The sequence below is a fragment of the Manis javanica genome, chromosome 10 (genome assembly GCF_040802235.1).
Source record: "Manis javanica isolate MJ-LG chromosome 10, MJ_LKY, whole genome shotgun sequence".
In the NCBI taxonomy this organism is placed as follows: Eukaryota; Metazoa; Chordata; class Mammalia; order Pholidota; family Manidae; genus Manis; species Manis javanica.
The window spans coordinates 32,572,203-32,586,571 of record NC_133165.1 but is presented as its reverse complement, the minus strand read 5'-3'; the positions used below and the strand labels follow the sequence as shown (position 1 = coordinate 32,586,571).

Here is a 14,369-nt window from a genome sequence, read left to right as displayed (position 1 = left end):
CATTTTTTTCTTTTAGCTTTTTATTTTGACATACATTCAGACATAGAAAGTTGCCCTAGGCCACTGTCCATCATTTAAGTTTTTAATTTAAATTTTCTCTTCCTTTAGTATATAGGAAACCATTCTCTCATTTTTTCACCAAGCACTCATCTTAACCTCTTTGCAGCATTGTTGTCCTCTGCATACCCCTTAAATGTAGCTGTTCCCAGTTTCAGCCTTGATTCTCTTCTTACTCTGTAGAATCTTACTGGATGACTTTACTGACACCCATGGTCTCACCTACCTGCTTTAACCTCTGAAGTCTGCTTCTCTAGCTCAGATCTTTCTTGACTCTTAACTAACTATATCCATTTGGATATCCCGCAGGCATCTCAAACTCACTTTATTCAAGTTGGATTAATTTTCTTTCCTACCATTTACACATGCCCATTCTCCTATATTTCCTAATTTGGCAAATAACCTACAACCCATGCAGTTACTGAAGCCAGAACCCAGGGACTGAATCTGGACCCCTTCCTCCTGCAGCCATTTGGTCATCCTTTCCCACGGGTTTTCTTGTGTGTGTCGCCGACTTACCTACTTCTGTCTCTAAGCTCATGTCTGCTCTTCTGCTATCAGGTGCTGTCCTGCTGCAGCCCACTATGCCAAGGCTGATTGGTTCAGTTTGTTTTTTAATAGCTTATTTGGGTTTTTAAATTACAAAAATGGTATAATGCCTCTTGTAGAAATTCAGGGTGCTCTCCCCCATCCCCACCAACTTCCAAGTTGGTGTTAGTAATACTTAGGAATATATCTTTCCAGATTTTCCTTCTATTCAAACACACACATGTACAGATTCAAGTGTATTCTTTTCCAAGCAGAATTATAAAATACTATTGTTTTATAGCTTTAACTTAATATATCAATATATAGAGAACTACCTGAAAGTGATACCAAGTACCAGTATACGTATTTAGTAATTCCCCATTTATGGATAATGAATGTTGCAGTGAACATTCCTATGCATATTTATTGTTTTTGCTAGTGTCTTGTTGCATAGATTGTTGGAAGTAGGATTGCGCACATTTTAAAGTTTGCTAACTCTTGCCAGGTAGCCTTAAAAAAGATGGCACTTTTTTACTCACCTATCGTGGTGCCAAAGGCCTTCTCCTTTGTCAATACTAGGTATTTATTAATCCTCCAACAGTTTTTGTTTTCAGCTTAATAGGCCAATTCTGCATAGTATCATGATGATTTCAGACCGGAATATTTCTTGTATATAGGCCTGTGATTATCTTCAGCATTTTCTCAATCTCATTCCCTGTTTGGATTAGGTGACTTTTTAGCTCCTGAACAAGGAAGATGCTTGGAGAGATGATTTTTCTCTGATACATGTTTCTGCTGGCAGGAAAAACTTCTTAAGACTCAGTGCAGTCTGACGGCCAAGATGAAGCAAGCCTTGCGTTTACAGGACATGGAAGTGAAGAATGCTGCAGAGTGGAAGGTAAGAGAGCAGTGGCTGGGCGTTTCTTGTCCCTGAGGCCCTTTGGTTTTGTGGTTTTGCTGGGAAGACCTTGCAGGATGTCATCAGTTGTCAGGCCCTTTGCCAGATTAGGTGATAGAGCAGGAAGTGTCTTTCCCTACTGACCTGTGATGTTGGATGATGTGAGTTCCACTCACTTCATCCCCATATCTCTAAGATAGTGCCTCTCTCCTACCCACATTTTCCTAAATATTACAATCCCTAGTTTGTAGTCCGGGGATCTGTGGCCTTGTGAAAGGTAAATGGACTTTGCTTTCAGAGATGCTGGTCCAGTTGGGAGGCACAATGCACACACACACACTCATGTCTGAAGATTTAACAAAACTAAACAGTAGGTATTCTGAGGGAAGAAATAGATGTGAAGGTGCATTTGAGTTTAAAAATATACAAACAAGGCATTGCTGTCAGTAGTAGAGACTCATGTTAGAACAAATGAATTAATATTATAAAGATTAGTACAAAGTTATCAAGTAAGTGAAAATAGAAGAGTAGTAGAAATTTATGGGGTGTGGGCAGGAGCTTTTCTGGAGGAGGTGGTTAGGATGGAAGGGCCATGGATTGTCGGGGAGTCACATGTAAGGCACTTAAGGGCGAGGGCCAGGCAAAACAAGGCCTGAGCAAATCTCATGTGGCTGTAGGAGAAGATGAAGAATCAGCGAATGAGACTGAGCGCAGAGTTTGCAAAGCTGCACAACTTCCTTGCTGAAGAAGAGCAACTGTTTCTTCAGAGACTGAGCGAAGAAGAAGAAGAGACAAAGAAGAAACGCAATGAGAACAAACTAAGGCTCCATCAGATAATCACGTCGTTGAAGAAGCTCATCTTAGAGGTTGGGGAGAAGAGCCAGAGTTCCACCCTGATGTTGCTGCAGGTGAGACAGGCTGGCAGGGTTTAGTTGACATCACTAATGGAACCCCCTCTTTTCTTTAGAGCTGAATGTCTTTCCTGGTGAGTGAGTTTAATAGAAGAAATGTTTTCTCTCTGTTGATAGTTGTGATAGTTTAATTGTCATTGTACAATTAAAGAGTTAAAAGATTCACCATTCAAAAGAAATTAATGTGAAATTTAGGTATGCTGAGCTCAGGTAATATGTGATACTTAGAATCATATAGTCTATAGTTTATGAGGGATCTGAAGTACATCTAAGACTTCTCCATCCATGTTTTTTTTTTTTTTTTTTTTTTTTTTTTTTGAGAGGGCATCTCTCATATTTATTGATCAAATGGTTGTTAACAACAATAAAATTCAGTATAGGGGGGTCAATGCTCAATGTACAATCATTAATCCATCTCAAGCCTAATTCTCGTCAGTCTCCAATCTTCTGAAGCATAACGAACAAGTTCTTACATGGTGAACGAATTCTTACAGAGTGAATAAATTCTTACATGGTGAACAGTACAAGGGCATTCATCACAGAAACTTTCGGTTTTGATCATGCAATATGACCTATAAACCATCAGGTCAAATATGAATATTCGTTTGATTTTTGTACTTGATTTATATGTTGATCCCACATTTCTCCTATTATTATTATTATTTTTATTTTTAATAAAATGCTGAAGTGGTAGGTAGATGCAAGATAAAGGTAGAAAACATAGTTTAGTGCTGTAAGAAGGCAAATATAGATGATCAGATGATCAGGTGTGTGCCTATGGACTAAGTATTAATCCAGGCTAGACAAGGGCAGCAAGACATCCACGGATGCAGAAGATTTCTCTCAAAGCAGGGGGGGTGAGGTTCTGAGCCTCACCTCTGTTGATCCCCAAATTCTCACCTGATGGCCCCCCTGCGACTGTGCCTGTCTTAGGTTGTTCCTCCCTTGAGGAATCTTACCCGTCTCTGGCTAACCAGTCATCTTCTGGGGCCATACAGGGAAATGTAAAGTTGGTAAGTGAGAGAGAAGCCATATTGTTTGCAAAGGTTAGCTTTTTACTTCTTTGCAGATTTATGCCCTGTGGCTTCTATGCCCAGCACTTCTCTCGAGGTATCTTTACCACCTGGAGGAATTATGATACTCAGTAAATTCGATATGAGGCACGAATTCTATTTAAGGTTTGTAATTAGGAAGGAAGAAGAAAAGCTATAGATGTAGCATATGAAGGAAACTTGGGAGGATTGATTATTTCTTTGACATATCTTCTTGTAGAGTACCTTAAGTATGTATAGGTTTTAAACTACTAACTAATTTGCACACACATATTAACATAATAGGAATACGGTGACATAAACAAAGCAAATCTATAATTACCAGCCATCTCCAGTGAAGCCAAGAAAACCATTTAGGCACCCTAGGCATTTGTGAAAATTTATCTATGATATGATGGATATTTTCCAACTGTACTTGAACCATCAGACAAATTAAAGCAGCCCATTTCTGGGATCTGTTCACATCCCATATGTTCTTTTAACCATAGATAGTCTATAGTCATGAGATTTTGGGGTGCTACACCTTGCACCCCTCCCAACTCCTGGTTGAGTTCCAACAGTACAGATCCAGTCAAATTCGTTGTCTCACTGTATGCACATGCCAGCCTAGACATCTCCCTCCTCCTTCTTATGGCAAGTCCAGGAGACGGTGGGCTGGATGCAGCCACAACCGCAGCATCGTCCGGATCCCTGTGGAGGCTTTTTGATGATCATCCCCCGGCACGAGTCCTCCAGAGAGTGCTGATGCCGGAAGCTCCTCCTCATATCGTATCTTAGTTCATTTTCTGGGTATCCAAGCTAGGCCTTGATCTTCTGCGTAGAAACAAACAGACCCTTTGCCCACACTTTGACATGCCCTCTATACCACTGTGCAGAACTCATTGGAGGTCAGCACACAGTAACTGCTTTTTTTTTTTTTTTTTAATTAAGAGAAAGGAATATTATCAGAAAAGAGTACCTCCATAGCTGATCATCTGACACCCTTTAAGTGATCAACATTAAGGATATTTAAAGCATGCGTTGATCTTTGATTTACCAATAGTTTTATCCTGTTAAGGAGTAATCCCCCTTTTCTTTCTTTCTTTCTTTTTTTTTTTAAATTTTTAATCTACACTTACCTGAAGAATACTATGTTTACTATGCTCTCCCCTATATCAGGTCCCCCCTAACAACCACATTACGGTTACTGTCCATCAGCTTAGCAAAATGTGGTAGAGTCACTACTTGTCCTCTCTGTGTTGTGCAGCCCACCCTCCCCTTTCTCCCTCCCCCCCATGCATGCTAATCTTAATACCCCCCTTCTTCTTCCCCCCCCCTTATCCCTCCCTGCCCACCCATCCTCCCCAGTTCCTTTCCCTTTGGTACCTGTTAGTCCATTTTTGGGTTCTGTAATTCTGCTGCTGTTTTGTTCCTTCAGTTTTTCCTTTGTTCCTATACTCCTCAGATGAGTGAAATCATTTGGTATTTCTCTTTCTCCGCTTGGCTTATTTCACTGAGCATAATACTCTCCAGCTCCATCCATGTTGCTGCAAATGGTTGGATTTTTCCACTTCTTATGGCTGAGTAGTATTCCATTGTGTATATGTACCACATCTTCTTTATCCATTCATCTACCGATGGACATTTAGGTTGCTTCCAATTCTTGGCTATTGTAAATAGTGCTGCGATAAACATAGGAGTGCATCTGTCTTTCTCAAACTTGATTGCTGCGTTCTTAGGGTAAATTCCTAGGAGTGGAATTCCTGGGTCAAATGGTAGGTCTGTTTTGAGCATTTTGATGCACCTCCATACTGCTTTCCACAATGGTTGAACTAATTTACATTCCCACCAGCAGTGTAGGAGGGTTCCCCTTTCTCCACAGCCTCGCCAACATTTGTTGTTGTTTGTCTTTTGGATGGCATCTATCCTTACTGGTGTGAGGTGATACCTCATTGTAGTTTTAATTTGCATTTCTCTGATAATTAGCGATGTGGAGCATCTTTTCATATGTCTCTTGGCCATCTGTATTTCTTTTTTGGAGAACTGTCTGTTCAGTTCCTCTGCCCATTTTTTAATTGGGTTATTTGTTTTTTGTTTGTTGAGGCGTGTGAGCTCTTTATATATTCTGGACGTCAAGCCTTTATCAGATCTGTCATTTTCAAATATATTCTCCCATACTGTAGGGTTCCTTTTTGTTCTATTGATGGTGTCTTTCGCTGTACAGAAGCTTTTCAGCTTAATGTAGTCCCACTTGCTCATTTTTGCTGTTGTTTTCCTTGCCCGGGGAGATATGTTCAAGAAGAGATCACTCATGTTTATGTCTAAGAGGTTTTTGCCTATGTTTTTTTCCAAGAGTTTAATGGTTTCGTGACTTACATTCAGGTCTTTGATCCATTTTGAGTTTACCTTTGTATATGGGGTTAGACAATGGTCCAGTTTCATTCTCCTACATGTAGCTGTCCAGTTTTGCCAGCACCATCTGTTGAAGAGACTGTCATTTTGCCATTGTATGTCCATGGCTCCTTTATCAAATATTAATTGACCATATATGTTTGGGTTAATTTCTGGGGTCTCTAATCTGTTCCACTGGTCTGTGGCTCTGTTCTTGTGCCAGTACCAAATTGTCTTGATTACTATGGCTTTGTAGTAGAGCTTGAAGTTGGGGAGTGAGATCCCCCCTACTTTATTCTTCTTTTTCAGGATTGCTTTGGCTATTCGGGGTCTTTGGTGTTTCCATATGAATTTTTGAATTATTTGTTCCAATTCATTGAAGAATGTTGCTGGTAATTTGAGAGGGATTGCATCAAATTTGTATATTGCTTTCGGCAGGATGGCCATTTTGACGGTATTAATTCTTCCTAGCCATGAGCATGGGATGAGTTTCCATTTATTAGTGTCCCCTTTAATTTCTCTTAAGAGTGACTTGTAGTTTTCAGAGTATAAGTCTTTCACTTCCTTGGTTAGGTTTATTCCTAGGTATTTTATTCTTTTTGATGCAATGGTGAATGGAATTGTTTTCCTGATTTCTCTTTCTATTGATTCGTTGTTAGTGTATAGGAAAGCTACAGATTTCTGTGTGTTGATTTTGTATCCTGCAACTTTGCTGTATTCCGATATCAGTTCTAGTAGTTTTGGAGTGGAGTCTTTAGGGTTTTTTATGTACAGTATCATATCATCTGCAAATAGTGACAGTTTAACTTCTTCTTTACCAATCTGGATTCCTTGTATTTCTTTGTTTTGTCTGATTGCCGTGGCTAGGACCTCCAGTACTATGTTAAATAACAGTGGGGAGAGTGGGCATCCCTGTCTGGTTCCCGATCTCAGTGGAAATGCTTTCAGCTTCTCGCTGTTCAGTACAATGCTGGCTGTGGGTTTATCATATATGGCCTTTATTATGTTGAGGTACTTGCCCTCTATTCCCATTTTGCTGAGAGTTTTTATCATGAATGGATGTTGAATTTTGTCAAATGCTTTTTCAGCATCTATGGAGATGATCATGTGGTTTTTGTCTTTCTTTTTGTTGATGTGGTGGATGATGTTGATGGATTTTCGAATGTTGTACCATCCTTGCATCCCTGGGATGAACCCCACTTGGTCATGGTGTATGATCCTTTTGATATACTGTTGAATTCTGTTTGCTAATATTTTATTGAGTATTTTTGCATCTACATTCATCAGGGATATTGGTCTGTAATTTTCTTTTTTGGTGGGGTCTTTTCCTGGTTTTGGTATTAGGGTGATGTTGGCTTCATAGAATGAGTTTGGGAGTATTCCCTCTTCTTCTATTTTGTGGAACACTTTAAGGAGAATGGGTATTATGTCTTCTCTGTGTGTCTGATAAAATTCCGAGGTAAATCCGTCCGGCCCCGGGGTTTTGTTCTTGGGTAGTTTTTTGATTACTGTTTCAATTTCTTTGCTTGTAATTGGTTTGTTTAACTTTTGTGTTTCTTCCTTGGTCAGTCTTGGGAGGTTGTATTTTTCTAGGAAGTTGTCCATTTCTTCTAGGTTTTCCAGCTTGTTGGCATATAGGTTTTCATAGTAGTCTTTAATAATTCTTTGTATTTCTGTGGAGTCTGTCATGATTTTTCCATTCTCATTTCTGATTATGTTGATTTGTGTTGACTCTCTTTTTCTCTTAATAAGTTGGGCTAGAGGCTTATCTATTTTGTTTATTTTCTCAAAGAACCAGCTCTTGGTTTCGTTGATTTTTGCTATTGTTTTATTCTTCTCAGTTTTGTTTATTTCTTCTCTGATCTTTATTATGTCCCTCCTTCTGCTGACTTTAGGCCTCATTTGTTCTTCTTTTTCCAGTTTTAATAATTGTGATGTTAGACTATTCATTTGGGATTGTTCTTCCTTCTTCAAGTGTGCCTGGATTGCTATATACTTTCCTCTTAAGACTGCTTTCGCTGCATCCCACAGAAGTTGGGGCTTAGTGTTGTTGTTGTCATTTGTTTCTATATATTCCTTGATCTCTATTTTGATTTGTTCATTGATCCATTGATTATTTAGTAGCATGTTGTTAAGCCTCCATGTGTTTGTGAGCCTTTTTGTTTTCTTTGTAGAATTTATTTCTACTTTCATACCTTTGTGGTCTGAAAAATTGGTTGGTAGAATTTCAATATTGTGGAATTTACTGAGGCTCTTTTTGTGAGCTAGTATGTGGTCTATTCTGGAGAATGTTCCATGTGCACTTGAGAAGAATGTATATCCTGTTGCTTTTGGATGTAAAGTTCTATAGATGTCTATTAGGTCCATCTGTTCTAGTGTGTTGTTCAGTGCCTGTGTGTCTTTACTTATTTTCTGCCCAGTGGATCTATCCTTTGGGGTGAGTGGTGTGTTGAAGTCTCCTACAATGAATGCATTGCAGTCTATTTCCCTCTTTAGTTCTGTTAGTATTTGCTTCACATATGCTGGTGCTCCTGTATTGGGTGCATATATATTTAGAATGGTTATATCCTCTTGTTGGACTGAGCCCTTTATCATTATGTAGTGGCCTTCTTTATCTCTTGTTACTTTCTTTGTTTTGAAGTCTATTTTGTCTGATATTAGTACTGCAACCCCTGCTTTCTTCTCACTGTTGTTTGCCTGAAATATGTTTTTCCATCCCTTGACTTTTAGTCTATGCTTATCTTTGGGTTTAAGGTGAGTTTCTTGTAAGCAGCATATAGATGGGTCTTGCTTTTTTATCCATTCTATTACTCTATGTCTTTTGATTTGTGCATTAAGTCCATTTACATTTAGGGTGACTATTGAAAGATATGTACTTATTGCCATTGCAGGCTTTAGATTCGTGGTTACCAAAGGTTTAAGGTTAGCTTCTTTAGTATCTTACTGCCTAACTTAGCTCGCTTATTGAGCTGTTATATACACTGTCTGGAGATTCTTTTCTTCTCTCCCTTCTTATTCCTCCTCCTCCATTCTTCATATGTTGTGTGTTTTGTTCTGTGCTCTTTTTAGGGGTGCTCCCATCTAGAGCAGTCCCTGTAGGATGCCCTGTAGAGGTGGTTTGTGGGAAGCAAATTCCCTCAGCTTTTGCTTGTCTGGGAATTGTTTGATCCCACCATCATATTTAAATGATAGTCGTGCTGGATACAGTATCCTTGGTTCAAGGCCCTTCTGTTTCATTGCATTAAGTATATCATGCCATTCTCTTCTGGCCTGTAGGGTTTCTGTTGAGAAGTCTGATGTTAGCCTGATTGGTTTTCCTTTATAGGTGACCTTTTTCTCTCTAGCTGCCTTTAAAACTCTTTCCTTGTCCTTGATCCTTGCCATTTTAATTATTATGTGTCTTGGTGTTGTCCTCCTTGGATCCTTTCTGTTGGGGGTTCTGTATAATTCCATGGTCTGTTCGATTATTTCCTCCCCCAGTTTGGGGAAGTTTTCAGCAATTATTTCTTCAAAGACACTTTCTATCCCTTTTCCTCTTTCTTCCTCTTCTGGTATCCCTATAATACGAATGTTTTTCCTTTTGTATTGGTCACATATTTCTCTTAGTGTTGTTTCATTCCTGGAGATCCTTTTATCTCTCTCTATGTCAGCTTCTATACGTTCCTGTTCTCTGGCTTCTATTCCTTCAATGGCCTCTTGCATCTTATCCATTCTGCTTATAAATCCTTCCAGGATTGTTTCACTTCTGTGATCTCTTTCCTGACATCTGTGATCTCCTTCCGGACTTCATCCCACTGCTCTTGCATTTTTCTCTGCATCTCATCCCATTGCTCTTGCATTTTTTTCTGCATCTCTGTCAGCATGTTCATGATTTTTATTTTGAATTCTTTTTCAGGAGGACTAGTTAGGTCTGTCTCCTTCTCAGGTGTTGTCTCTGTGATCTTTGTCTGCCTGTAGTTTTGCCTTTTCATGGTGATAGAGATAGTTTGCAGAGCTGGTACAAGTGACCGCTGGAAGAGCTTCCCTTCTTGTTGGTTTGTAGCCTTTTCCTGGGAGAATAGCGACCTCTAGTGGCTTGTGCTGGGCAGCTGTGCGCAGACAGGGCTTCTGCTTCCTGCCCAGTTGCTTTGGGGTTTATCTCCGCTGTTGCTGTGGGCTTGGCCTGGCTGGGGCTGTTCCTCCAAAATGGTGGAGCCCCGTTGGAGGGGGAGCAGCCAGGAGACTATTTATCTCCGTAAGGGGCCTCTGTGCTCCCTGCTGCCCAGGGGGTTAGAGTGCCCAGAGATCCCCAGATTCCCTGCCTCTGGTCTAAGTGACCTGTCCTGCCCCTTTAAGATTTCCAAAAAGCACTCTCCAAACCAAAACAACAACAGCAACAATGAGAGAGGGAACAGAAAGAAAGAGAAAAAAAAAAAAAGGAAAAAAAAAGGAAAAAACAAGCGATTTTTTTTTTTTTTTTTTTTTTCCTCAGGTGCCGGTCCCAGGCACCCGCTCACTGGTCCTGCTGCCCTGTCTCCCTAGCACCAGGGTCCCTGTCCTTTCAAGGCTTCCAAAAAGCACCCACCCACCGGTCCCGCAGGGAAGGAATGCTCAATATTCTTTGTCCTCAGGCACTGGTCCCACGCACCCGCTCACCAGTCCCGCCGCCCTGCCTCCCTAGCACCGGGGTCCCTGTCCCTTCAAGGCTTCCAAAAAGCACTCGGCAAAAAGAGAGAAAAAAAAGGGGAAAAACGCACGATTTCTTCCGTCCTCAGGTGCTGGTCTCAGGCACCCACCCACCGGTCCCACAGGGAAAAATGCGGGATATTCTTTGTCCTCAGGTGCCGGTCCCAGGCACCCGCTCACCAGTCCCGCCGCCCTGCCTCCCTAGCACCGGGGTCCCTGTCCCTTTTAGGCTTCCAAAAAGCACTCACAGAAAAGAGAAAAAAAAAAGGGGAAAAACACGCGATTTCCTCTGTCCTCAAGTGCCGGTCTCAGGCACCCGCCCACTGGTCCCGCAGGGAGAAACGCGGGATATTCTTTGTCCTCAGGCGCCGGTCCCAGCCACCCGCTCACCAGTCCCGCCACCCTGCCTCCCTAGCACTGGGGTCCCCGTCCCTTCAAGGCTTCCAAAAAGCGCTCGCCAAAAAGAGAAAAAAAAAAAAAGGGGAAAAACGCGCGACCTCCTCCGTCCTCAGGCACCGGTCTCAGGCACCCGCCTCCCGGTCTCGCAGGGAGAAACGCGGGATATTCTTTGTCCTCCGGCGCCATTCCCAGGCACCTCCTCACCGGTCCCGCCACCCTGCCTCCCCAGCAACGGGGGCCCGTCCCTCTAAGGCTTCCAAAAAGCGCTCGCCAAAAAAAAAAAAAAAAAAAAAAAAAAACCGCTCCGGTTTCTCTCCACCCGCGGGGAGCCAGGGGGAGGGGCGCTCGGGTCCCGCCGGGCCGGGGCTTGTATCATACCCCCTTCACAAGGCGCTGGGTTCTTGCAGGTGTGGATGTGGTCTGGATGTTGTCCTGTGTCCTGTGGTCTCTATTTTAGGAAGATTTTTCTTTGTTATATTTTCATAGCTCTATGTGTTTTTGGGAGGAGATTTCCACTGCTCTACTCACGCCGCCATCCTGGCTCCGCCCCCCCCTCCATCCATGTTTTAATATGTTTGTATACTTTGTAAAACAGTAAAAGAACGCAAACGTAAAATCACAAATAGATAATTTATCAACAGTTTTTAAGGGAAATAATGTCTTTTTTACTAATTTTTAATCATTACAATCAGATTGATATAACTTGATATTCTTCCAGTGTAAGTGCAGGTCTAGAGAAATGATTATAAAGAAGATGGAACTGGGTCATAGAATCTCAGAGCCTAAGAGAACTTTGCTGATCCATCTATTCATCCCTCCATTGTTTTGTTTCTTCACTTTTAGCTTATAGCTCACTTGCATTGTCCTTACAAACATAGAAACAAAAAACAAAAACATTCTCTCATGCTTAAGTTTTATCTTTTCATTTAAATGTGTTCTTGCAAAATGCATAGTGTTGCTTGGGTTTATGTACTTTGATTTATGCGATGATTTAGATTCCTGTTGCATTCTGTTTCTTTTTTCCTTAGGAACTGTGTTTCTAAGATCCATTCTTTTTTGCTTTATAGACATTTAATTCATGTGTCCATCCACCACATTTTGCCTGTTTCCTCTGTTACCCACCTAGGTTGCCCCCGGCACTGTTACCATCACAAATACTGCTTGCAGTGAAATAATATCTGCTCTTACTATTATTGTTTTTTTCTTATTGGTTCTTGGTGTGCTCTGTAGCTCTTTCCTCAGCTTTTTGAGTTGGCATGCTTAACTTATTTCTGTTTACCCTTTAGTTTGCTGGGAAATACACTGAAGCTATACTTTCATCTCAAAGTATTGCTTCAACTCTGTCCACAGATTCTGACTTTATTGTCATAGTAAAATAAACATGTTTAAAAATATTTAAAGTTTAACATCTGTAGAGAAAAATGCATAAATCATAAGCTTAACGTATTATTACCAAGTGACCCACCCACAGAACCACCACCCAAGTCAAGAAACAGAACATGAGTAACATACCAAAAGCCCTCCTCATGCCCCCAGCCAATGCCCCTTGCCTTCTTTCAAATGTAGTCTCTCTCCAGACTATTTACACTGTTTTGTTTTGCCTGTTTTTGAGTAAGAAGCTATCAGGATGCAGTCCTTTGTACCTGGCTCTTTTTGCTCAGCATCGTTTGTGAGGTCAGGCCATGCTGGTGCAGGTGCATCAGTTCTCACAGCAGTTCTCAACCAGGGGCAGTATTGGGAGACATTTTCCATTGTCGCAGCTTGGGGATGGTTACTACTAGCATCTCATGTAGAGGCCACGGGTGCTGCTAAACATTCTGTAATGTGCAGAACATTCCTCCCAGCCCTGACTTTTCCAGCCCAAATTTTCACAGTGCTGCAGCTGAAAAATGCTGCTGTATAGTATTCCAGTGTATTGGTATACCAGAACATATTGCTCACTTTACTATTAGCAAAATTTGGTTTTTTTCTAGTTTTTACTGTTACAAAAAGTAGTGACGAACATGTCTTTTGTTGCACATATGTACACATCTCTTCTGGTTATGCACCTGGTCACAGGACATCCATGTGGTCAGCTTTAGTAGATGATTCCAAACCGATTCCCAAAGTGCTTGTATTGGTTTACACTGCTACTGGCAGTGTGTGAGAGATCCAGTTGCTCTCTATGCTTGTCTGTACTTGAATGTCTGTGATTTTAGCCATCCTGAATGCTGTATAATGTTATCTCAAGCCTTCAGTCAGCACCTCTCCCTCCTGTAAGGCAGATGGCATTCCATTGATGACCAGTGAGGTTGGGTGCTTCTTCATATGGTAATTCACCATTTTGCTATACAATTAAAAAAAAACACCCAGCTTTCTCGAAGTATAATATATATATGTAATTCACCCATTTTAAATGTACAGTTGAGTGATTTTTATAATTTTATCAAGTCATTCATTCCTTACCACAGTCCAGTTTTAGGACATTTCTGTCACCCCAGTGAGATCCCTTTGTGCTGGTTTACAGTTAATCTCTGTTCCTACCCCCCAGCTCCAGACAGCCTACTTTCTGACTGTAGAGTTCCCTTTTCTAGATATAGCCTATAAACAGAACCATACAATATGTGTCCTTTATGTCTGGATTCTTTCTTTTAGTATGCCTGTGAGGCCCATTCTTGGTATTAGCATTGCATTTGCATTCTTGTTTCCTATTCCCAGATAGTATTCTGTTGTAGAGTATATACCTCATTTTGTTTATCTGTTCACCAATTGCTAGGTTTCCATTTTTTGGCTTTAAGAATAAAGTTGCTGTGCACATTTGCCTGCCATTCTTTGTGTGGACATGTTTTCATTTCTCTGCAGTAGATAATAGGAGCAGAATTGCTGGGCTGTATAGAATATTTACATTTAAGTTTTAAAGAAACTGCCAAACTGTCTTCCAAAGTGGCTGAACCATTTTATCTTCCTATCATATCCTCACCAACATTTGTTATTGTCTGTGCTTGAAAGTGAAGTGATGGAGAAGTAGGCAGAAAGCCCAGAGAAAGTTAATGTCAGAGTGCCAAAAGAGAAAGAATAGGATTTCAAGGAAGAGGTTGTCAAATAGTGCAGGGGGTGTCCCATGGAGAAAAGGACTGCGTTGCATCAGTCGATGGCATTGGCAGCATGAGATCATGGACAGTAACAAAAGCAACTGACAGAAAATTACCTGCTCACAAAGTTGAGCATCAGATCTTAAGAGGAAGGTACATAACTTCTTTCTTTCTTCTCTTCACAGAATCCAAAAGATGTGTTGATCAGGTATGAGCTCCTGAATTCTTATGGGGACCTGAGTGGACTGATAAAGGTACAGGGTGGGCAGACAGGAAACAAGTCCTGGGCTCCATAGAGCAATCTGGGCACACCCTAAAGGGGTCCATGGAGGTGGAATTCTTCTGTTCACTTTTGTAAGGATGAATGGGAGAGAAGTGATCTGAGCTCTGGGCTTAGACCCTTCAGGTGGGAGTTGGG

General features: G+C 41.1%; 1 protein-coding gene across 4 annotated transcripts in view; it reads left to right on the top strand.

The window, feature by feature from the left end:
• TRIM4 (tripartite motif containing 4) overlaps positions 1-14,369 on the top strand; it is a 32,669-nt gene that overhangs the window by 5,325 nt on the left and 12,975 nt on the right. For 3 of the 4 annotated variants that reach the window (XM_073215106.1, XM_037011857.2, XM_037011858.2), the window contains 3 exons: positions 1,388-1,483; positions 2,161-2,391; positions 14,137-14,159. In XM_073215106.1, the coding sequence (XP_073071207.1) occupies positions 1,388-1,483; positions 2,161-2,391; positions 14,137-14,159 (350 nt within the window). The remainder of the gene's footprint in view (positions 1-1,387; positions 1,484-2,160; positions 2,392-14,136; positions 14,160-14,369) is intronic. The other variant, XM_037011859.2, reaches the window with a different exon arrangement.